Here is a 24,054-nt window from a genome sequence, read left to right on the forward strand (position 1 = left end):
CCTACAGCGAAGATCTTTATATTGTGAGAATCACAAGACCCAGACCTAGATTTTGATGTATAGTATGTCTCTGAAATATTAAAATTGAAGGCACAGTCGCAGTTTAGATATTGCCCTTCAAATTTGAAGGGGCTAGAGTGTAGTTTCAATGAATGTCAATGGACGGTGTGAGTTGCAAACAAATGGTCATATTATGAAAACTATCAGGTCTATGGCTTAGCCGTGGACATGTTTAGTGGCAGCAGGGATAGCTGAACGTTTTGATATAAGATTTGTATAGGTGGGCTTGAAAATGAGGGAGTGGTGGCAGTTTAGAAATCATGTTCTGATTTTTCAGCTTTTGTCACCTCCCACTCTAGTTTCCCCATTCATTCCTATGGGACCAATTTTGCCGCAATAACGACGATATTTCGTGGACCATTCGGCGAAACGTTCCACAAAGTAATAGCACACCAATCGGGAACAATCCGCACGTTTCAGTATATTACTTGTCTCTGTAGTGTAAAAACTGTGGGAGGAGTCTACAAGCATTATCAAGTCTAGCAGATGAAGGTATGACCACATGCATTTGGGGTGTCTCAGCATCTTGTGTTTACAACCACTGTTTCCTAGCAACGCTCATGTCCTGTTTATGCTTCACAAATACTGCTCAATACACAATACACAGGACCATGATAGCTGTAGAAACTGTGCAGTAATTCAAATGGCCGTATTTTAAAAACTATAAATCCTACAGCGAAGATCTTTATATTGTGAAAATCACAAGACCCAGACCTAGATTTTGATACATAGTATGTCTCTGAAATATTAAAATTGAAGGCACGGTCGCAGTTTAGAAATTGCCCTTCAAATTTGAAGGGGCTAGAGTGTAGTTTCAATGAATGTCAATGGACGGTGTGAGTTGCAAACAAATGGTCATATTGTGAAAACTATCAGGACTATGGTTTAGCCGTGGACATGTTTAGTGGCAGCAGGGATAGCTGAACGTTTTGATATAAGATTTGTGTAGGTGGGCTTGAAAATGAGGGAGTGGCGGCAGTTTAGAAATCACGTTCTGATTTTTCAGCTTTTGTCACCTCCCACTCTAGTTTCCCCATTCATTCCTATGGGACCAATTTTGCCGCAAAAACGACGATATTTCGTGAACCATTTGGCGAAACGTTCCACAAAATAATAGCACACCATTCGGGAACAATCTGCACGTTTCGGTATATTACTTGTCTATGTAGTGTAAAAATTGTGGGAGGAGTTAGGGTGGTAAATTTGGCTATAAGAAGAATAATAAGAACTAGAAAAGGTACAATTTCTGGGAAAATTGTGAAAAGTGTTCTTGTCTCTACAACTGGAGTGGGCGGAGTAACTGGGTGGAGTGGCTTGAGTAACTGTTGTGTGGTTGGAGTGGCTGGAGCTCCTGTGAAAAGTGTTAAAAAGCTTAATATTTTAAAAAGTATAAATAGTAGTAAAAAAGTTGAAGTCTCATCATTAGCTGAAAGAGCACAAACATTTTTTTTTTCAAAAATGATTTTTTTTTTCAAAAATGATTTTTTTTTTCAAAAGTGATTTTTTTTTTCAAAAATATATATATTTTTTTTTTTCAAAAAAATTTTTTTTTCAAAAATATATATTTTTTTTCAAAAATATATATTTTTTTTCAAAAATATATTTTTTTTCAAAAATTTTTTTTTTTTTTTTTCAAAAATGATTTTTTTTTTTCAAAAATTATTTTTTTACTTTTTTCAAAATTTTTTTTTTTTTTTCAAAAATATTTTTTTTTTTACATGGGGCGGTCATAATGTTTTGGCTGATCATGGGGTGGTCATAATGTTTTGGCTGATCATGGGGTTGTCAGCTTTTGTCACTTCCCACTCTAGTTTTGAACATTTCGCAATTCATTCCTATGGGACCAATTTCGCCGCAAAAACGTCATTTCGTGGACCATTCGGCAAAACATTCCACAAAGTAATAACACACCAATCGGGAACAATCCGCTCGTTTCGGTATATTATTTGTCTCTGTAGTGTGAAAACTGTGGGAGGAGTCTACAAGCATTATCAAGTCTAGCAGATGAAGTCACATGCATTTGGAGTGTCTCAGCATCTTGTGTTTACAACCACTGTTTCCTAGCAACGCTCATGCCCTGTTTATGCTTCCCAAATACTGCTTCATCAAAACTGCCCCATCAGAATTACCCCATCAAAACTGCCCCATCATATTCCTCTATTATAAATCAGTACATGGTGTGTCTGTCCCCTCCCCCGGGCTCTGTAATCAGCTGAGATGCTCCAGCCACCTTCCCCCCCTGTGTATAACAGAAGCTTTGGTAACCATGGCAACAAAACAAACACTAACAGTACACTCTGATTAATGGCTAAAATTTCCTGAAATGACCTCTAAACAAATGGCCGTATTTTAAAAACTATACATCCTACAGCGAAGATCTTTATATTGTGAGAATCACAAGACCCAGACCTAGATTTTGATGTATAGTATGTCTCTGAAATATTAAAAATAAAGGCACAGTCGCAGTTTAGAAATTGCCCTTCAAATTTGGAGGGGGCTAGAGTGTAGTTTCAATGAATGTCAATGGACGGCGTGAGTTGCAAACAAATGGTCATATTGTGAAAACTATCAGGACTATGGCTTAGCCGTGGACATGTTTAGTGGCAGCAGGGATAGCTGAACGTTTTGATATAAGATTTGTGTAGGTGGGCTTGAAAATGAGGGAGTGGCGGCAGTTTAGAAATCATGTTCTGATTTTCCAGCTTTTGTCATCTCCCACTCTAGTTTCCCCATTCATTCCTATGGGACCAATTTCGCCGCAAAAATGACGATATTTCGTGAACCATTCGGCAAAACGTTCCACAAAGTAATAGCACACCATTCAGGAACAATCCGCACGTTTCGGTATATTACTTGTCTATGTAGTGTAAAAACTGTGGGAGGAGTTAGGGTGGTAAATTTGGCTATAATAATAAGAATAATATATATGTGAGATAACAGTAAGTGGTCTTGCTATGCAAGAACACTTAACTAGAAAAGCTACAATTTCTGGGGAAATTGTGAAAGTGTTCTTGCCTCTACAACTGGAGTGGGCGGAGTAACTGGGTGGGGTGGAGTGGCTTGAGTAACTGTGAAAAGTGTTAAAAAGCTTAATATTTTAAAAAGTATAAATAGTAGTAAAAAAGTTCCATCATTCGCTGAAAGAGCTGAACATTTTTTTCAAAAGTAATTTTTTTTTTCAAAAATGAATTTTTTTTAATCAAAAATGATTTTTTTTTCTTCAAAAATGATTTTTTTTTTTCAAAAGTAATTTTTTTTTTCAAAGGTAATTTTTTTTTTCAAAAATGAATTTTTTTATTTCAAAAATATTTTTTTTTTCGAAATTATTATTTTTTTTTCAAAAATAATTTTTTTTTTTCAAAAATATTTTTTTTTTTCAAATATATTTTTTTTTCAAAAATAATTTTTTTTTAAAAGAAATTTTTTTTTCAAAAATATTTTTTTTTTCAAAAATATTTTTTTTTTTTTTCAAAAATATTTTTTTTTTCAAAAATATTTTTTTTTTTTTTCAAAAATGATTTTTTTTTTTCAAAAGTAATTTTTTTTTTCAAAGGTAATTTTTTTTTTCAAAAATGAATTTTTTTATTTCAAAAATAATTTTTTTTTCGAAATTATTATTTTTTTTAAAGTAATTTTTTTTTTCAAAAATAATTTTTTTTTTCAAAAATATTTTTTTTTTCAAATATATTTTTTTTTCAAAAATAATTTTTTTTTTAAAAGAAATTTTTTTTTCAAAAATATTTTTTTTTTCAAAAATAATTTTTTTTTTTTTTCAAAAATATTTTTTTTTTCAAAAATATTTTTTTTTTTTCAAAAATGATTTTTTTTTTTTTCAAAAATTATTTTTTTACTTTTTTCAAAAATTTTTTTTTTTTTTCAAAAATATTTTTTTTTTTACATGGGGCGGTCATAATGTTTTGGCTGATCATGGGGTGGTCATAATGTTTTGGCTGATCATGGGGTTGTCAGCTTTTGTCACTTCCCACTCTAGTTTTGAACATTTCGCCATTCATTCCTATGGGACCAATTTCGCCGCAAAAACGTCATTTCGTGGACCATTCGGCAAAACATTCCACAAAGTAATAACACACCAATCGGGAACAATCCGCTCGTTTCGGTATATTATTTGTCTCTGTAGTGTGAAAACTGTGGGAGGAGTCTACAAGCATTATCAAGTCTAGCAGATGAAGTCACATGCATTTGGGGTGTCTCAGCATCTTGTGTTTACAACCACTGTTTCCTAGCAACGCTCATGCCCTGTTTATGCTTCCCAAATACTACTTCATCAAAACTGCCCCATCAGAATTACCCCATCAAAACTGCCCCATCAGAATTACCCCATCAAAACTGCCCCATCAGAATTACCCCATCAAAACTGCCCCATCATATTCCTCTATTATAAATCAGTACATGGTGTGTCTGTCCCCTCCCCCGGGCTCTGTAATCAGCTGAGATGCTCCAGCCACCTCCCCCCCTGTGTATAACAGAAGCTTTGGTAACCATGGCAACAAAACAAACACAGTACACTCTGATTAATGGCTAAAATTTCCTGAAATGACCTCTAAACAAATGGCCGTATTTTAAAAACTATACATCCTACAGCGAAGATCTTTATATTGTGAGAATCACAAGACCCAGACCTAGATTTTGATGTATAGTATGTCTCTGAAGTATTAAAAATGAAGGCACGGTCGCAGTTTAGAAATTGCCCTTCAAATTTGGAGGGGGCTAGAGTGTAGTTTCAATGAATGTCAATGGACGGCGTGAGTTGCAAACAAATGGTCATATTGTGAAAACTATCAGGACTATGGCTTAGCCGTGGACATGTTTAGTGGCAGCAGGGATAGCTGAACGTTTTGATATAAGATTTGTGTAGGTGGGCTTGAAAATGAGGGAGTGGCGGCAGTTTAGAAATCATGTTCTGATTTTCCAGCTTTTGTCATCTCCCACTCTAGTTTCCCCATTCATTCCTATGGGACCAATTTCGCCGCAAAAACGACGATATTTCGTGAACCATTCGGCGAAACGTTCCACAAAGTAATAGCACACCATTCGGGAACAATCCGCACGTTTCGGTATATTACTTGTCTATGTAGTGTAAAAACTGTGGGAGGAGTTAGGGTGGTAAATTTGGCTATAATAATAAGAATAATATATATGTGAGATAACAGTAAGTGGTCTTGCTATGCAAGAACACTTAACTAGAAAAGGTACAATTTCTGGGGAAATTGTGAAAGTGTTCTTGCCTCTACAACTGGAGTGGGCGGAGTAACTGGGTGGGGTGGAGTGGCTTGAGTAACTGTGAAAAGTGTTAAAAAGCTTAATATTTTAAAAAGTATAAATAGTAGTAAAAAAGTTCCATCATTCGCTGAAAGAGCTGAACATTTTTTTCAAAAGTAATTTTTTTTTTCAAAAATGAATTTTTTTTAATCAAAAATGATTTTTTTTTCTTCAAAAATGATTTTTTTTTTCAAAAGTAATTTTTTTTTTCAAAGGTAATTTTTTTTTTCAAAAATGAATTTTTTTATTTGAAAAATAATTTTTTTTTTGAAATTATTATTTTTTTTAAAGTAATTTTTTTTTCAAAAATAATTTTTTTTTTTCAAAAATAATTTTTTTTTTCAAAAATATTTTTTTTTTTCAAATATATTTTTTTTTCAAAAATAATTTTTTTTTTAAAAGAAATTTTTTTTTCAAAAATATTTTTTTTTTTCAAAAATAATTTTTTTTTTCTCAAAAATAATTTTTTTTTCAAAAATGATTTTTTTTTTTTTCAAAAATTATTTTTTTACTTTTTTCAAAAATTTTTTTTTTTTTTTTCAAAAATATTTTTTTTTTTACATGGGGCGGTCATAATGTTTTGGCTGATCATGGGGTGGTCATAATGTTTTGGCTGATCATGGGGTTGTCAGCTTTTGTCACTTCCCACTCTAGTTTTGAACATTTAGCCATTCATTCCTATGGGACCAATTTCGCCGCAAAAACGTCATTTCGTGGACCATTCGGCAAAACATTCCACAAAGTAATAACACACCAATCGGGAACAATCCGCTCGTTTCGGTATATTACTTGTCTCTGTAGTGTAAAAACTGTGGGAGGAGTCTACAAGCATTATCAAGTCTAGCAGATGAAGTCACATGCATTTGGAGTGTCTCAGCATCTTGTGTTTACAACCACTGTTTCCTAGCAACGCTCATGCCCTGTTTATGCTTCCCAAATACTGCTTCATCAAAACTGCCCCATCAGAATTACCCCATCAAAACTGCCCCATCAGAATTACCCCATCAAAACTGCCCCATCATATTCCTCTATTATAAATCAGTACATGGTGTGTCTGTCCCCTCCCCCGGCCTCTGTAATCAGAGCTGAGATGCTCCAGCCACCTTCCCCCCTGTGTATAACAGAAGCTTTGGTAACCATGGCAACAAAACAAACACCGTACACTCTGATTAATGGCTAAAATTTCCTGAAATGACCTCTAAACAAATGGCCGTATTTTAAAAACTATACATCCTACAGCGAAGATCTTTATATTGTGAGAATCACAAGACCCAGACCTAGATTTTGATATATAGTATGTCTCTGAAATATTAAAAATGAAGGCACGGTCGCAGTTTAGAAATTGCCCTTCAAATTTGAAGGGGCTAGAGTGTAGTTTCAATGAATGTCAATGGACGGCGTGAGTTGCAAACAAATGGTCATATTGTGAAAACTATCAGGACTATGGCTTAGCCGTGGACATGTTTAGTGGCAGCAGGGATAGCTGAACGTTTTGATATAAGATTTGTGTAGGTGGGCTTGAAAATGAGGGAGTGGCGGCAGTTTAGAAATCATGTTCTGATTTTTCAGCTTTTGTCATCTCCCACTCTAGTTTCCCCATTCATTCCTATGGGACCAATTTCGCCGCAAAAACGACGATATTTCATGAACCATTCGGCGAAACGTTCCACAAAGTAATAGCACACCATTCGGGAACAATCCGCACGTTTCGGTATATTACTTGTCTATGTAGTGTAAAAACTGTGGGAGGAGTTAGGGTGGTAAATTTGGCTATAATAATAAGAACTAGAAAAGGTACAATTTCTGGGGAAATTGTGAAAGTGTTCTTGCCTCTACAACTGGAGTGGGCGGAGTAACTGGGTGGGGTGGAGTGGCTTGAGTAACTGTGAAAAGTGTTAAAAAGCTTAATATTTTAAAAAGTATAAATAGTAGTAAAAAAGTTCCATCATTCGCTGAAAGAGCTGAACGTTTTTTTCAAAAGTAATTTTTTTTTTCAAAAATGAATTTTTTTTAATCAAAAATGATTTTTTTTTCTTCAAAAATGATTTTTTTTTTCAAAAGTAATTTTTTTTTTCAAAGGTAATTTTTTTTTTCAAAGGTAATTTTTTTTTTCAAAAATGAATTTTTTTATTTCAAAAATAATTTTTTTTTCGAAATTATTATTTTTTTTAAAGTAATTTTTTTTCAAAAATATTTTTTTTTTTTCAAAAATATTTTTTTTTTTCAAATATATTTTTTTTTCAAAAATAATTTTTTTTTTAAAAGAAATTTTTTTTTTTTTTTCAAAAATGATTTTTTTTTTTCAAAAATTATTTTTTTACTTTTTTCAAAAAATTTTTTTTTTTTTCAAAAATATTTTTTTTTTTACATGGGGCGGTCATAATGTTTTGGCTGATCATGGGGTGGTCATAATGTTTTGGCTGATCATGGGGTTGTCAGCTTTTGTCACTTCCCACTCTAGTTTTGAACATTTCGCCATTCATTCCTATGGGACCAATTTCGCCGCAAAAACGTCATTTCGTGGACCATTCGGCAAAACATTCCACAAAGTAATAACACACCAATCGGGAACAATCCGCTCGTTTCGGTATATTACTTGTCTCTGTAGTGTAAAAACTGTGGGAGGAGTCTACAAGCATTATCAAGTCTAGCAGATGAAGTCACATGCATTTGGAGTGTCTCAGCATCTTGTGTTTACAACCACTGTTTCCTAGCAACGCTCATGCCCTGTTTATGCTTCCCAAATACTGCTTCATCAAAACTGCCCCATCAGAATTACCCCATCAAAACTGCCCCATCAGAATTACCCCATCAAAACTGCCCCATCATATTCCTCTATTATAAATCAGTACATGGTGTGTCTGTCCCCTCCCCCGGCCTCTGTAATCAGAGCTGAGATGCTCCAGCCACCTTCCCCCCTGTGTATAACAGAAGCTTTGGTAACCATGGCAACAAAACAAACACCGTACACTCTGATTAATGGCTAAAATTTCCTGAAATGACCTCTAAACAAATGGCTGTATTTTAAAAACTATACATCCTACAGCGAAGATCTTTATATTGTGAGAATCACAAGACCCAGACCTAGATTTTGATATATAGTATGTCTCTGAAATATTAAAAATGAAGGCACGGTCGCAGTTTAGAAATTGCCCTTCAAATTTGAAGGGGCTAGAGTGTAGTTTCAATGAATGTCAATGGACGGCGTGAGTTGCAAACAAATGGTCATATTGTGAAAACTATCAGGACTATGGCTTAGCCGTGGACATGTTTAGTGGCAGCAGGGATAGCTGAACGTTTTGATATAAGATTTGTGTAGGTGGGCTTGAAAATGAGGGAGTGGCGGCAGTTTAGAAATCATGTTCTGATTTTTCAGCTTTTGTCATCTCCCACTCTAGTTTCCCCATTCATTCCTATGGGACCAATTTCGCCGCAAAAACGACGATATTTCATGAACCATTCGGCGAAACGTTCCACAAAGTAATAGCACACCATTCGGGAACAATCCGCACGTTTCGGTATATTACTTGTCTATGTAGTGTAAAAACTGTGGGAGGAGTTAGGGTGGTAAATTTGGCTATAATAATAAGAACTAGAAAAGGTACAATTTCTGGGGAAATTGTGAAAGTGTTCTTGCCTCTACAACTGGAGTGGGCGGAGTAACTGGGTGGGGTGGAGTGGCTTGAGTAACTGTGAAAAGTGTTAAAAAGCTTAATATTTTAAAAAGTATAAATAGTAGTAAAAAAGTTCCATCATTCGCTGAAAGAGCTGAACGTTTTTTTCAAAAGTAATTTTTTTTTTCAAAAATGAATTTTTTTTAATCAAAAATGATTTTTTTTTCTTCAAAAATGATTTTTTTTTTCAAAAGTAATTTTTTTTTTCAAAGGTAATTTTTTTTTTCAAAGGTAATTTTTTTTTTCAAAAATGAATTTTTTTATTTCAAAAATAATTTTTTTTTCGAAATTATTATTTTTTTTAAAGTAATTTTTTTTCAAAAATATTTTTTTTTTTTCAAAAATATTTTTTTTTTTCAAATATATTTTTTTTTCAAAAATAATTTTTTTTTTAAAAGAAATTTTTTTTTTTTTTTCAAAAATGATTTTTTTTTTTCAAAAATTATTTTTTTACTTTTTTCAAAAAATTTTTTTTTTTTTCAAAAATATTTTTTTTTTTACATGGGGCGGTCATAATGTTTTGGCTGATCATGGGGTGGTCATAATGTTTTGGCTGATCATGGGGTTGTCAGCTTTTGTCACTTCCCACTCTAGTTTTGAACATTTCGCCATTCATTCCTATGGGACCAATTTCGCCGCAAAAACGTCATTTCGTGGACCATTCGGCAAAACATTCCACAAAGTAATAACACACCAATCGGGAACAATCCGCTCGTTTCGGTATATTATTTGTCTCTGTAGTGTGAAAACTGTGGGAGGAGTCTACAAGCATTATCAAGTCTAGCAGATGAAGTCACATGCATTTGGGGTGTCTCAGCATCTTGTGTTTACAACCACTGTTTCCTAGCAACGCTCATGCCCTGTTTATGCTTCCCAAATACTGCTTCATCAAAACTGCCCCATCAGAATTACCCCATCAAAACTGCCCCATCATATTCCTCTATTATAAATCAGTACATGGTGTGTCTGTCCCCTCCCCCGGGCTCTGTAATCAGAGCTGAGATGCTCCAGCCACCTTCCCCCCTGTGTATAACAGAAGCTTTGGTAACCATGGCAACAAAACAAACACTAACAGTACACTCTGATTAATGGCTAAAATTTCCTGAAATGACCTCTAAACAAATGGCCGTATTTTAAAAACTATACATCTTACAGCGAAGATCTTTATATTGTGAGAATCACAAGACCCAGACCTAGATTTTGATGTATAGTATGTCTCTGAAATATTAAAATTGAAGGCACGGTCGCAGTTTAGAAATTGCCCTTCAAATTTGGAGGGGGCTAGAGTGTAGTTTCAATGAATGTCAATGGACGGCGTGAGTTGCAAACAAATGGTCATATTGTGAAAACTATCAGGACTATGGCTTAGCCGTGGACATGTTTAGTGGCAGCAGGGATAGCTGAACGTTTTGATATAAGATTTGTGTAGGTGGGCTTGAAAATGAGGGAGTGGCGGCAGTTTAGAAATCATTTTCTGATTTTCCAGCTTTTGTCATCTCCCACTCTAGTTTCCCCATTCATTCCTATGGGACCAATTTCGCCGCAAAAACGACGATATTTCGTGAACCATTTGGCGAAACGTTCCACAAAGTAATAGCACACCATTCAGGAACAATCCGCACGTTTCGGTATATTACTTGTCTATGTAGTGTAAAAACTGTGGGAGGAGTTAGGGTGGTAAATTTGGCTATAATAATAAGAATAATATATATGTGAGATAACAGTAAGTGGTCTTGCTATGGAAGAACACTTAACAATAGAATAGAATAGAAAGAATATAACCATTTCCCAAAATTCAAATAGAATCAATTTTGAATTTGAATAGAAAAGAATAGATTAGAATAGAATAGAAAATAACAGAATAGAATAGAATGAATATAACCATCTTCCAAAAATTGAATTTCAAACAGAATTTGAATAGAAAAGAATATAATAGAAAATAATAGAGTAGAAAAACAAATAGAAAAAGAATACAAATAAAAAAACATTAGAATAGAAAGAATATAACCATTTCCAAAAATGTAAATAGAATCAATTCAGATTTGAACAGAATAGAAAATAATAGATTAGCATAGGAAGATGGTTATATTCATTCTATTCTATTCTATTCTGTTCTATTTTTCTAATTCTATTGTGTTATTTTCTATTCTATTCAAATTGATTCTATTTGGATTTTGGAAAATGGTTATATTATTCTTCTTCTATTTTAATTTATTCGATTGTTTTTTTAATTCTATTCTTTTCTATTCTATTCAAATCTCAAAAGATGTTTATAATCTTTCTATTCCACTTTTATTTTTTATCCTATTTTACTCTAATATATTCTATTATTTTATTTTCTATTCTATTTTTTTTCGTTGGAAATTGGAAAACAATGAGAATTCGAAAACTTAAAATTTGAAAACTATTTGAATTAGAAAATTTGAATCAATTTGAAGATGAACAAAGTGAATTCTGAAAACAAATTAAAGAGAATAAACAAATCACTAAACTAATTTATGTAAATAATGAATGGAAACAAAACAAATGTTTTCGTTCTTCACATGTCTCCCCCCCGGACCTCTCCCGGCGTCACGCTGGCATCATAAATAGTGGGAGGAGTCCGCTGCCAAGAAATTGGAGCCAAGAACCGCCCCCCACACATGAATCAGCCAAGATGGCGGAAAGCACGCCAGCACAGTGACACCGAAGAATAACATCACACGTGTGGCCCTCATGTGCGGCGCCAATGTGCATGAGGACACCAGCCCACCCCATCCCCCACCCCCAGAGGGCGGACAAGGAGGGATAGGGGGCGGGGCCTGGTGCCCATCGCAGCTCCCGGGTTCTAGACAACAAGCCCCTCCCACTGATCCAGATGTTGGATTTTTTATTCATTAGTCTCATGAGATTCCAGATGGTTCTACATCAATGTGTGTTATATGAGGGGGAGGGGAGCGTACACTGTGACCTGACTGGGATTTGTATTCTGTCTGTACAGGAAATGTCCCGGAGGAAATATTCACCCGGCCGGGATCTGACCTTCTCTTCCCCATCAGACGTCATCTCACCCTCAACCATCCAGATACAGAGAGATGTGATGAGATTTATTGGAGGTATAAAGACCCAACCAGAGATTATTACACCAGAATATTTATACACAGGAGATGTACACTGATATATGAGAACAAACTCTTCTCCAATACAAGATTATCAGAGAATGGAAGTCTGATCATATCCAATGTGACTCCGGAGAATGACGGGAGATACATTGTGTATATATACAGTGGAGGACGCCATATCCAGAGAGATGATTACACCGTCCATGTAGAAGGTAAGTCCATCCAACCCCCACCCCCAGTCCTAGCAGTGTCCTCCCCGCTCCGTGTCTTTATATACACCGTCCATGTAGAAGGTAAGTCCATCCAACCCCCACCCCCAGTCCTAGCAGTGTCCTCCCCGCTCCGTGTCTTTATATACACCGTCCATGTAGAAGGTAAGAAGGTCTGCTCGGGGTCCCCATGTGGTAGATGTGACCATTGATGGCAGGGTGACAGATCCCCAATGGAGGGCGGAGCTTCTGCCAACAGCAACCAATCAGGTTTCACCTCTTAGAAAAGAGTCGTCTCTAATAGGAGCTTCTGTCATATTTCAGGTTGTCAGTAATATAATGAGCTTCTTCAGTAGATTCTAAATGTTTTATCAGTAAATAAAAGTTGTGTGGGGTGACAACCCTGATGGGGGTCACATGACTGAAGAAAATGGGTGTCATGTTAGTGGGGGGATTTAGTGTTGGGGGAGGGGTGCACACAGACACAATCTATCTCCTCCAGTCTCCAGGAAGATGTCTGCACACTTGATTATAGGTAAGGATGGGGGAGGGGCATGCTGTGTATATATTAGATCTGATCAATGGAAATGATTGGCTCTCTCAGTTCCAGTATCGGTTCCGCTCCTCCATGTCTCATGTCTCCGGAATGGCAGCGCTGAGATCTCCTGCAGGGTGGAGGAGGGGACTAAGCCGAATATCCGTCTATCTGTGATTGGAGGATCCCAAGAGAGATATTCCACATCCACCAATCAGAGTCACCGGGGCCCTGGAACATCACCTGTACTGTGGAGAATGGGGTCAGCCGGTCGGAGGAGAGCGGAGCCGGGGTCACCTGTCCAGGTGAGGAGACATCAGAAGTGGATGGAGAAATGTCTGTAAATGACAATATAAAGGGATTTTCTTCCCAGAGACCAGGTGTAGATACCCCTCCCCCTTCCGAGTCACCCCTTGTCTCCGCCCCCTACCCACCTCCCGGTACTCCCCATTTTAGAGAATACAGAACCATTCCTTTTTGGATGCCATGTAATTTGTATGAATTATAATTTGTATCCCAGCAGCAATAGATCCCCAAGAAGCAATGTACCCCTCCCAGCAACAGTAGATCCCCCCAGCAATAATAGACCCCTCCTCCCAATAATAGAATTCTCAGCAACAATGGACTCCCCAGTAACAATAGATCCACCCCTGCAAAAATAGACCTTCTACAGCAACAATAGACCTCTCCCTCACCAGTAGATCCCTCCCAGCAACAACAGACCCGCCGTAAACAATAGACCCTCCAGCACACCCCAGCATCCCTTCCATTAAATACATTCAGTGCTGGAGGTTCCCAGACCTGCGTTCCCCCTGAATAAAAGTCCTGACAATATATATTTGTCTGCAATCCAGTAAATGAGATTTATATCAATAAAAAGCTCCTTTGTATCCAATCTGGGAAATAGAACAACCCCCCCCCCCCGTCTCCACTCTTCATTGAAATGATGTTTTCTTTAAGTTTCAGGTCATCAAGTTATCTGTAGAGAAAGTAAATTTATAAAGTATCATCTAATTCACCATCTCCATCCATAAAGGAAATTGTATTTAATTGTCTGAAATAAATCAGTAGAGATCTCTATCGATATATCAATCCTTTGGGTTCATCATATTCAATAAAGTGTCTCATTAGGTGGATTTACTAAAGAAGTTGAGCATCTTCACTTTGTACAGTTACTTCCACTTATCTTAGTGAATGGGTGTAAGGAAATATCCTGTCTTTTTTTTTCCCTTGCACATGATTGGATAATCTTTGCAAAATAAATGTTCACTTATCTTTACTTAATTCAATAAGTTAACTTAAAATTCACCTTGTAGAGTGATTATGCTCTACTCCCTTAATAAATCAGCTCCACCATGCCTCCCCCACCATGTCCCATTTTTCGTGTCCCCTCCACCCATTTCCCTCACCATATCTCTTCCACAATGTCCTCTCCACTGTGTTTTACTCCATCAGGTCTCCTCCACCATGTCCCCTCCATCTTATCCCCTCAACCATGTCCCCTCCAACATATCTCCTCTACCACATCTTCGCCACTGTGTCTGCTCCTTCATGTCTCCTTCAGTTTGTCTCTTCAACCATGTTCCTCTATCATGTCTTCTCCATTATGTCTCCTCCACTGTGTTTACTCTATCGTGTCTTCTCTACAATGTTCCCTCCTCTACAGTGTCTCCTCCACATTGCCTCCTTCATCACGCCCCTACACTGTGTCTCCCCCACCATGTCCAATGTGTCTCCTCCATCATACCTCCTGCATCATGTCCCCTCCACTGTGTCCCCTCCACCGAATATCCTTTTACCGCTATGTCTCCTCCAATGTGTCTCCTCCATCATGCCTCCTGCATCATGTCCCCTCCACTGTGTCCCCTCCACCGCATATCCTTTACCGCTATGTCTCCTCCAATGTGTCTCCTCCATCATGCCTCCTGCATCATATCCCCTCCATTGCATATCCTTTACCACCATGTCTCCTCCATCATGTCTGCTTCCACCATGTCCCAGAAATGTGTCTCTCTGCCTTTGTCTCATCCACCATGTCTCATCCACCATGTTCCTTTATCAGATCTCTATCACCATGTCACCTCCGCCTTGTTTCCTCCACCGTGTCTCCCCCACAGTGTCCTTTTATATCAGGAACAGCTAAGCCAATCACTATCACTTACCAGGCAGGGGTGTCTTAGGTGAGATTTGTTCAGTCTTAAAAGGACAGCCCTGGTACTGACATTACCCCCCTTCTTTGAGGGGGAGCTCCTGCAACCCCAGACTTACTTGGCATTACAAATGTAACTGCCTTTTAGGGATGAGCCGAACACCCCCCTGTTTGGTTCGCACCAGAACATGCGAACAGGAAAAAAGTTTGTTTGAACACACGAACACCGTTAAAGTCTATGGGACACGAACATGAATAATCAAAAGTGCTAATTTTAAAGGCTTATATGCAAGTTATTGTCATAAAAAGTATTTGGGGACCTGGGTCCTGCCCCAGGGGACATGGATCAATGCAGAAAAAGTTTTAAAAACGGCCATTTTTTCAGGAGCAGTGATTTTAATAATGCTTAAAGTCAAACAATAAAAGTGTAATATCCCTTTAAATTTCGTACCTGGGGGGGTGTCTATAGTATGCCTGTAAAGGGGCGCATGTTTCCCGTGTTTAGAACAGTCTGACAGCAAAATGACATTTCGGAGGAAAAATTCCATTTAAAACTACTTGCGGCTATTGCATTGCCGACAATACACATAGAAGTTCATTGATAAAAATGGCATGGGAATTCAACACAGGGAAACCCCGAACCAAAGTTAAAAAAAAAAAAATGACGTGGGAGTCCCCCTAAATTCCATACCAGGCCCTTCAGGTCTGGTATGGATATTAAGGGTAACCCCGGCCAAAATTTAAAAAAAAAATGACGTGGGGTTCCCCCTAAATTCCATACCAGACCCTTATCCGAGCACGCAACCAGGCAGGCCGCAGGAAAAGAGGGGGGGACGAGAGAGCGCCCCCCCTCCTGAACCGTACCAGGCCACATGCCCTCAACATTGGGAGGGTGCTTTGGGGTAGCCCCCCAAAACACCTTGTCCCCATGTTGATGAGGACAAGGGCCTCATCCCCACAACCCTGGCCGGTGGTTGTGGGGGTCTGCGGGCAGGGGGCTTATCGGAATCTGGCAGCCCCCTTTAACAAGGGGACCTCCAGATCCCGGCCCCCCCTGTGTGAAATGGTAAGGGGGTACTTATCCCTACCATTTCACTAAAAAACTGTCAAAAATGTTAAAAATGACAAGAGACAGTTTTTGACAATTCCTTTATTTAAATGCTTCTTCTTTCTTCTATCTTCCTTCATCTTCTTCTGGTTCTTCTGGCTCTTCTGGTTCTTCCTCTGGCGTTCTCATCCAGCATCTCCTCCGAGGCGTCTTCTATCTTCTTCTCCTCGGGCCGCTCCACACCCATGGCATGGGGGGAGGCTCCCGCTCTTCTCTTCATCTTCTTCTTCACCCTCTTCTCTTCTTCCTTCTTCTCTTCTTCATTTTCTTCTCCGGGCCGCTCCACGCCCATGCTGGCATGGAGGGAGGCTCCCGCTGTGTGACGGAGTATCCTCGTCTGACGGTTCTTAAATAACGCCCCCCTCTGACGCACAGTGACTTGATGGGACTTCCCTGTGACATCACGGGGAATGCCACAGGGAAGTCCCGTCATGTCCCGTGCTTCCCCGCCCCCCGTTATTTAAGAACCGTCAGACGAGGAGACGCCATCACACAGCGGGAGCCTCCCTCCATGCCAGCATGGATGCGGAGCGGCCCGGAGAAGAAAATGAAGAAGAGAAGAAGAGAAGAAGGAAGAAGAGAAGAGGATGAAGAAGAAGATGAAGAGAAGAGCGGGAGCCTCCCCCCATGCCCTGCGTGCGGAGCGGCCCGAGGAGAAGAAGATAGAAGACGCCGCGGAGGAGATGCTGGACGAGAATGCCGGAGGAAGAACCAGAAGAGCCCGAAGAACCAGAAGTTGAAGGAAGATAGAAGAAAGAAGAAGCATTTAAATAAAGGAATTGTCAAAAACTGTCTCTTGTCATTTTTAACATTTTTGACAGTTTTTTAGTGAAATGGTAGGGGTAAGTACCCCCTTACCATTTCACACAGGGGGGGGCCGGGATCTGGGGGTTCCCTTGTTAAAGGGGGCTTCCAGATTCTGATAAGCCCCCCGCCCGCAGACCCCCACAACCACCGGCCAGAGTTGTGGGGATGAGGCCCTTGTCCTCATCAACATGGGGACAAGGTGTTTTGGGGGGCTACCCCAAAGCACCCTCCCAATGTTGAGGGCATGTGGCCTGATACGGTTCAGGAGGAGGGGGGGCGCACTCTCGTCCCCCCTCTTTTCCTGCCACCTGCCAGGTTGCGTGCTCGGATAAGGGTCTGGTATGGATTTTTGGGGGGACCCCACGCCGTTTTTTTTTTTTTTTTGGCACGGGGTTCCCCTTAAAATCCATACCAGACCTGAAGGGTCTGGTATGGAATTTAGGGGGAACCCCACGTCATTTTTTTTTTAAATTTTGGCCGGGGTTCCCCTTAATATCCATACCAGACCTGAAGGGGCTGGTATGGAATTTAGGGGGACTCCCACGTCATTTTTTTTTTAAATTTTGGTTCGGGGTTTCCCTGTGTTGAATTTCCATGCCGTTTTTATCAATGAACTTCTATGTGTATTGTCGGCAATGCAATAGCCGCTGGTAGTTTTAAATGGAATTTTTCCTTTGAAATGTCATCTTGCTGTCAGACTGTTCTAAACACGAGAAACATGCGCCCCTTTACAGGCATACTATAGACACCCCCAGGTATGAAATTTAAAGGGATATTACACTTTTGTTGTTTGACTTTAAGCATTATTAAAATCACTGCTCCTGAAAAAATGGACGTTTTTAAAACTTTTTTTTGCATTGATCCATGTCCCCTGGGGCAGGACCCGGGACCCCAAACACTTTTTATGACAATAACTTGCATATAAGCCTTTAAAATTAGCACTTTTGATTTCTCCCATAGACTTTTAAAGGGTGTTCTGCGGCATTCAAATTTGCCGCGAACACCCCAAATTGTTTGCTGTTCGGCGAACTTGCGAACAGCCAATGTTCGAGTCGAACATGAGTTCGACTCAAATTCGAAGCTCATCTCTACTGCCTTTTAAGTTGGTCAGTGTGACAATCTAAATTCAAATGGTACAGAATCAGCAGCAAGGAAGAGCAGGGTCAGAACAAGCTGGGTCATACATAAGTAGATCAGAGAAGATGTCAGCTGGGTCAAGTACAAACACACAAAGGTAGGTATGCTACCACAAGCACTGGTGGTGTTTTGACACAGGTGTTTTAAAAGTGAACAGTGATTAGCTGGCCAATCACAATCGCTTCCCAGGCCAGGGCTGTCTCAGGTGAGATTTTCCTAGTCTTAATCTGAGAGCCCAAATCCCGTAACCTTCAAATGAACTTGGCATCTCCACAGTGCATTGTCAGTTATACGTCCGATTCCTCAGATATCAGCGCTCCCAAGTTCCTGCTCAGTGTCTACACCTTGACACTTGTGCCTTTCCTTCACCCCTGTAGACTCTGTCTCAACATCCATCGGTTCTCAGATAGGAACTGTACAAGAGACCTTCCTCGTCATCTCAGGGTCTGTATACAGGTAGGTGACAGTACCATTCAGCCAAATGGAGCCTGAAAGGAGGGCCTTGTCTATGGATGTTCTCTGTCAGCAAATAACAGCAGGTCTTAGCCTGATGGCTGATAACACGTTCCTGACATCTGACATGAAAGGACATAGTGGAGGAGACACAGTTGAGGAACAATGGTGGAGGAGACATAAACTTTTTGAGATGGGAATGAGGGACACCTATTAGCAAAAGTATGTGGCCATAGGACACACCCCCTGCCACACCCCCTTAAAGGAGAATTCTACAAAAAAAATCATTAGGTAAACCCACAATGCTTTTTTTTTTTACCACTACTATTCCTTTATATTGGCTTTTGATATTTACAAATGCAGCAATTTAGAATTTGGATGAAAGGTTTAGCTCCCCGAAACACTTTTTTAAATAATTCATTTTGTATACAATTATATAGATCAGACCAAAATGAGGGACAAATGAGAGGGACAGAGGGACATTGTTCCAAATCAGGGACAGTTGGGAGCTATGTATACTTCATTCATTTCTGCTTTTCTTTTTTTCTGCTCTTCTAATCTTCCCATAATGTGATTTCTCCTCCTCCAGCCCCCCTCTCTGACATCACTGTGACCTCCTCCTGTCTCCCGGATGGGAGCGCAGTGGCTGAATGTTCGGTGAAAGGATCAGATCCGCGTTATTCCTGGAGTTTGGATGGAAGATCCGTCTCCTCACACAGCCGGGTAACTCTTCCTCCTTCGGTCTCCGGAACCCTCCGCTGTGATGTCACCAATCAGTTCAATAATCTAAGTAGATCCATCAACATCTCCTGTGCAGGTGAGTGAGAGAAATGTCTCCAGGCTGAATTTACTACTAAAGTTTTTACTGAGAGATAAAATATTCCAGACACAAAGATTACAATCCAGGAAATACATAACATAACAGAATGATCAGCTTCCATCAGAGACTTTTACCTCCCCATATAGATCCCACCCAGAGGTGTATCATGGATGGGGCCACAGGGTTGGTTTCCCTGAGTGAAGAATTCTTAGAGGGCACAGAGAAGGTGTCCAAGCTGACAGCCAATAATGGGCAGTGGAGGAATCCCCCGCCCCACAGCATGCCCATTGCATACATGCAGTTGCGGGGTGGGCAATGCCTCCAACACCTATGATTTGCTGTCAGCTTTGATATCTTTCAGGCAGGATATCTTGGGTGGTTTTGGACTTGTGTCACCCCTACCTAGGAGGGAACCCTGGACACTGGCAACCAACCCTTCACCACTGACCACACCACAGAACAAGTCCTAATATAAAATACAGTTTTTATGTAGAGGGACAGAGATAAAAAACTTGAACAGAGACCCAACATTCAGTAGAAGACGTCATACAAGTACATAATGTGAGGAGGACACCAGAATGAGCTGCTTCATAATCTCTTTATAATTGTGAGATGTTCTATTTCCCCCCCCAAAAAATCTACCAGGACATTTGTAGATGAAGCCCAATTCCAGCTAAGACTTTTTAAAAAATATTATAACAGAGATAAGAAGAGTTAGACCTTCTGGCAGTTTTTTATTGCTGCCTTGCTTCATATTGGGAAGATTTCCATTCACTTCTTGTGTGGTCACCATGATAGGAAATGAGGGGAAATCTCCCCAATGGGTAATAAGGAAGACACCAGCAGAGGAGAATTTATTATGAAGATATATTTTTACAGCATTGGCAAAACCAATATTGATCAAAGTATAGACAAACAAACTACAAGTATACTATACTGTCCTAGCAAGCTCCTTGGTGAGGACAGGGAGCTGTCATTTGTGGTGAGCAGTTGTCAGAGGAGGATTGTGTCATCTGACGGGGGGTTTCTGCTTTCAGAGAGTCAGCGGGCAACATTGTGGATCTGCATTTCTGGAGGGCATTATTAATGAAGGATTTACATTGTGGGATTTTTTTTTTGAGCTTAGTGATTTTTTTTTTTAAATAAACGACATGTCAAAAGTGTCTTTATTTACTATTTTTCATATTTTTTTGAAAAAACACCCAGAGGTTCTCATTCATATAGAGGGGGGCGTAAACCGCGGCTCCCGAGCACATGTGCAGGATATGCCGTTATCACTCCCCTGGCCACTCATGTAGCAGGAGGCCGCAAACCCGGGAAGAAGACTGGGGGAAGATGTCAGCCCTCTAAGCAATAACAGCGAGGTGCTGGGGGGCTTCATTCTAAGGTAAGCATTTCATAATGTGCTAGTATGGGATGCATACTAGCACATTATGCCTTTACCTTGCAGGTAAAAAAAAATAAAAAAATTATACATGCACCACTTCACAGGCAAAGTTAGGACACCCCCCAGGCATGTTATTTATAGGAAATGTGCATTTTAACTATTTGCTGACTGCGCTATAGTAAAATGACAGCTTCAGCATGGTCAGCCAGTTCTGAGAGGGTATCATATGGTGTCCTCCCAGGATCGCACCAAGAAAAAGAAGAAACATTTGGGACTTTACATGAGGCAATATCCTGGTAGGGACATCTGCCTCCATCCCTATCTATATGAATAAAAAGAAAAGGTGGGACTTTATATGAAGCACGCAGGTGGATAAAAAGTCAAGCTTATTGAATAAAAGTATTGAATAAATACGCCGTGTTTCAATCTATCATGGGTTGTATTAGAATTGTATCTACTCCTCATTGTGAATCATGTGTTATCATATATATATATATACACTGTCTGTGATCATGTGACAATCATGTGACTATGTTTGTGTATATACATGTATTAGATTTTGACAATATACAGCCCCTGATTATTATCATTTTATATATTACTTTTATTCAATAAACTTGACTTTTTATTCACCTGTGTGCTTCATTTAAAGTCCCACATTTTCCTTTTTATTCGTTTTTTTTTTGCAAAATATTTGGTCTTTTTTCGTTTGTTTAGCAAAAAAAAATAAAAAAATAAATAACCCAACAGTGATTAAATACCACCAAAGAAAGCTCTATTTTAGTGAAAAACTTGACAAAAAATCCCATATGGGTACAGTGCTGCATGACCGCGCAATTGTCATTCAAAGTGTGACAGTAAATTGGCCTTGTTCAGGAAGGGGGTAAAAGTACTAAGTAGGCAAGTTTAATGCACATTTCTTTTATTTGGTACATGTCCCCTGGGACAGTTCCCAGCCCCCCCATGGACATTTCTTTGATAATCCTTTAATTATTAGCCTAGAAAATGGCCATTATTGTTTTTATTTTTAACATTCAACTCTAATTGATTTCAGCATCTGAACTTTACTTAAAGTGGAGCTCCGGGCTCCTTAAGAAAAAATTAAAAGTCAGCAGCTACAAGTACTGTAGCTGCTGACTTTTACTATTAGGCCACTTACCTGTCCACGAATCCAGCAGTGTCCTCACCCGAGCCGATTCTTCACAGCCGGTTCCCTACTGTGCATGTGTGAAGAGTGCTGTGCTTTGTGAATGGCCCGGCTGCGGGGGAAGGGGGAGGGACTTCCGGCTGAGTTTGCTGCAGCAAAAAAAAGTGCCCTCTTTCTCTCTCCTGTGATGTGGTGAGAGATTCCATTTTTCATTCAAGAATGTGACTTGAACCCAATTATTACAAACTCCCAACACATGCCAAGCTAAGGGCAGTCACAGGCTCTCATGAAGAGACCATGACTATGCCCACCCTTTCCCGACAGATCCACCAATCATAAAAGCCGCACTACAGCTTCTATAAATGAAACAGGATCTCTGAATGGAGGGGGCAGAGCTATCAATCATCCACCCTTCCTCCATTCTTAGATTCCATGTCATTCATAGAAGTTGCAGTACAATGTCTATGACTGGTGGATCTGGCAGGAAATGACAGGAATATCCAGGGCTTTCTTGATGAGGGACTGTGACAGCCCCTTATGCCGCGTACACACGAGCGGACTTTCCGGCATACTTGGTCCGGCGGACCAGAGTCCGCCGCACAATCCGATCGTGTGTAGGCTCCGGCGGACTTTTTTTTCCCAAAAGTCCGCGGTACCTAGATTTGAAGCATGTTTCCTGACGGAAAGCCCGTTCGTCTCGGTCGTCTGTATGCTGGTCCAACGGACCAGATACGATGCAAGGGCAGGGTATTGCATGTCGCGCTCGCTGCAATAGGAGCGCGGGGCATACCAGGCCCTTAAGTCAGGTATGGATTTTAAAGGGGACCCCCTACGCCGAAAAAACGGCATGGGGTCCCCCCCTAGAATCCATACCAGACCCCGATCTGAGCACGCAGCCCGGCCGGTCAGGAAAGGGTGTGGGGACGAGCGAGCGACCCCCTCCTGAACCATACCAGGCCGCATGCCCTCAACATGGGGGGTGGGTGCTTTGGGGGAGGGGGCGCCCTGCGGGGCCCCCCCACCACAAAGCACCTTGTCCCCATGTTGATGAGGACAAGGGCCTCTTCCCGACAACCCTGGCCGTTGGTTGTCAGGGTCTGCGGGTGGGGGGCTTATCGGAATCTGGGAGCCCCCTTTAATAAGAGGGCCCCCAGATCCCGGCCCCCACCCTATGTGAATGAGTATGGGGTACATGGTACCCCTACTCATTTACCTAGGGAAAAAGTGTCAATAATCAAAACACACTACACAAGTTTTTGAAGTAATTTATTAGACAGCTCCGGGGGTGTCTTCTTCCGGCTTCGGGGGTCTTCTTCCGACTTTGGGGGTCCCTCCGGTTCCTCTTCTCCCAGCGTCCGGTTGGTTCTTCTCCGCTCTCTCTGGCCTCTTCTCCCAGTGTTCCAGTTCTTCTGCCGGCTCCTCCGCTATCTTCATGCCGCTCTTTTGCCTGCGGAGGCCCGGACTTCTGAGCTTCTGGGCTTCTTCTTTTCTTCTCTTCTTCCCATGTTGACATGACGGTCTCTCCGGCTGGAATGCTCTCTGAGAGCTCCGATGTGACTTATATAGGCGGAGACCCCGCCCCCTTATGCTGTCACAGTCCCGGGGCATGCTGGGACTGTGACGTTTTAGGGGGGCGTGGTCAACATCACCCAGTGACCATGCCCCCTAAAATGTCACAGTCCCAGTATGCCCAGGGACTGTGACGGTATAAAGGGCGGGGTCTCCGCCTATATAAGTCACATCGGAGCTCTCAGAGAGCATTCCAGCCGGAGAGAGCGTTGTGTCAACATGGGAAGAAGAGAAGAAGCCAAGAAGCCCTGAAGTCCGGGCCTCCGCTTACAAAAGAGCGGCATGAAGATAGCGGAGGAGCCGGCAGAAGAACTGAAACACTGGGAGAAGAGGCCAGAGAGAGTGGAGAAGAACCAACCGGACGCCGGGAGAAGAGGAACCGGAGGGACCCCAGAAGTCGGATGAAGACCCCCAAAGCCGGAAGAAGACCCCCCCGGAGCTGTCTAATAAATTACTTCAAAAACCTGTGTAGTGTGTTTTTATTATTGTCACTTTTTCCCTAGGTGAATGGGTAGGGGTACCATGTACTCCATACTCATTCACATAGGGTGGGGGGCCGGGATCTGGGGGCCCTCTTATTAAAGGGGTGTCCCAGATTCCGATAAGCCCCCCGCCCGC

The 24,054-nt window shown here is 40.4% G+C and overlaps 1 protein-coding gene across 1 annotated transcript in view; it reads left to right on the forward strand.

Annotated features, from left to right (window-relative positions):
• The window catches only part of LOC141130162 (uncharacterized), a 35,564-nt gene extending 16,240 nt beyond the window's left edge, over nucleotides 1–19,324 (forward strand). The window contains exons 2-4 of the mRNA XM_073618109.1: nucleotides 11,995–12,327; nucleotides 12,929–13,164; nucleotides 19,103–19,324. Coding sequence (XP_073474210.1) covers nucleotides 11,995–12,327; nucleotides 12,929–13,164; nucleotides 19,103–19,126 — 593 coding nt within the window. The 3' untranslated portion in view covers nucleotides 19,127–19,324. The remainder of the gene's footprint in view (nucleotides 1–11,994; nucleotides 12,328–12,928; nucleotides 13,165–19,102) is intronic.
• Nucleotides 19,325–24,054: the final 4,730 nt, after the last annotated feature.

Source organism: Aquarana catesbeiana, linkage group LG02 (assembly GCF_042186555.1).
Source record: "Aquarana catesbeiana isolate 2022-GZ linkage group LG02, ASM4218655v1, whole genome shotgun sequence".
Lineage (NCBI taxonomy): Eukaryota > Metazoa > Chordata > Amphibia > Anura > Ranidae > Aquarana > Aquarana catesbeiana.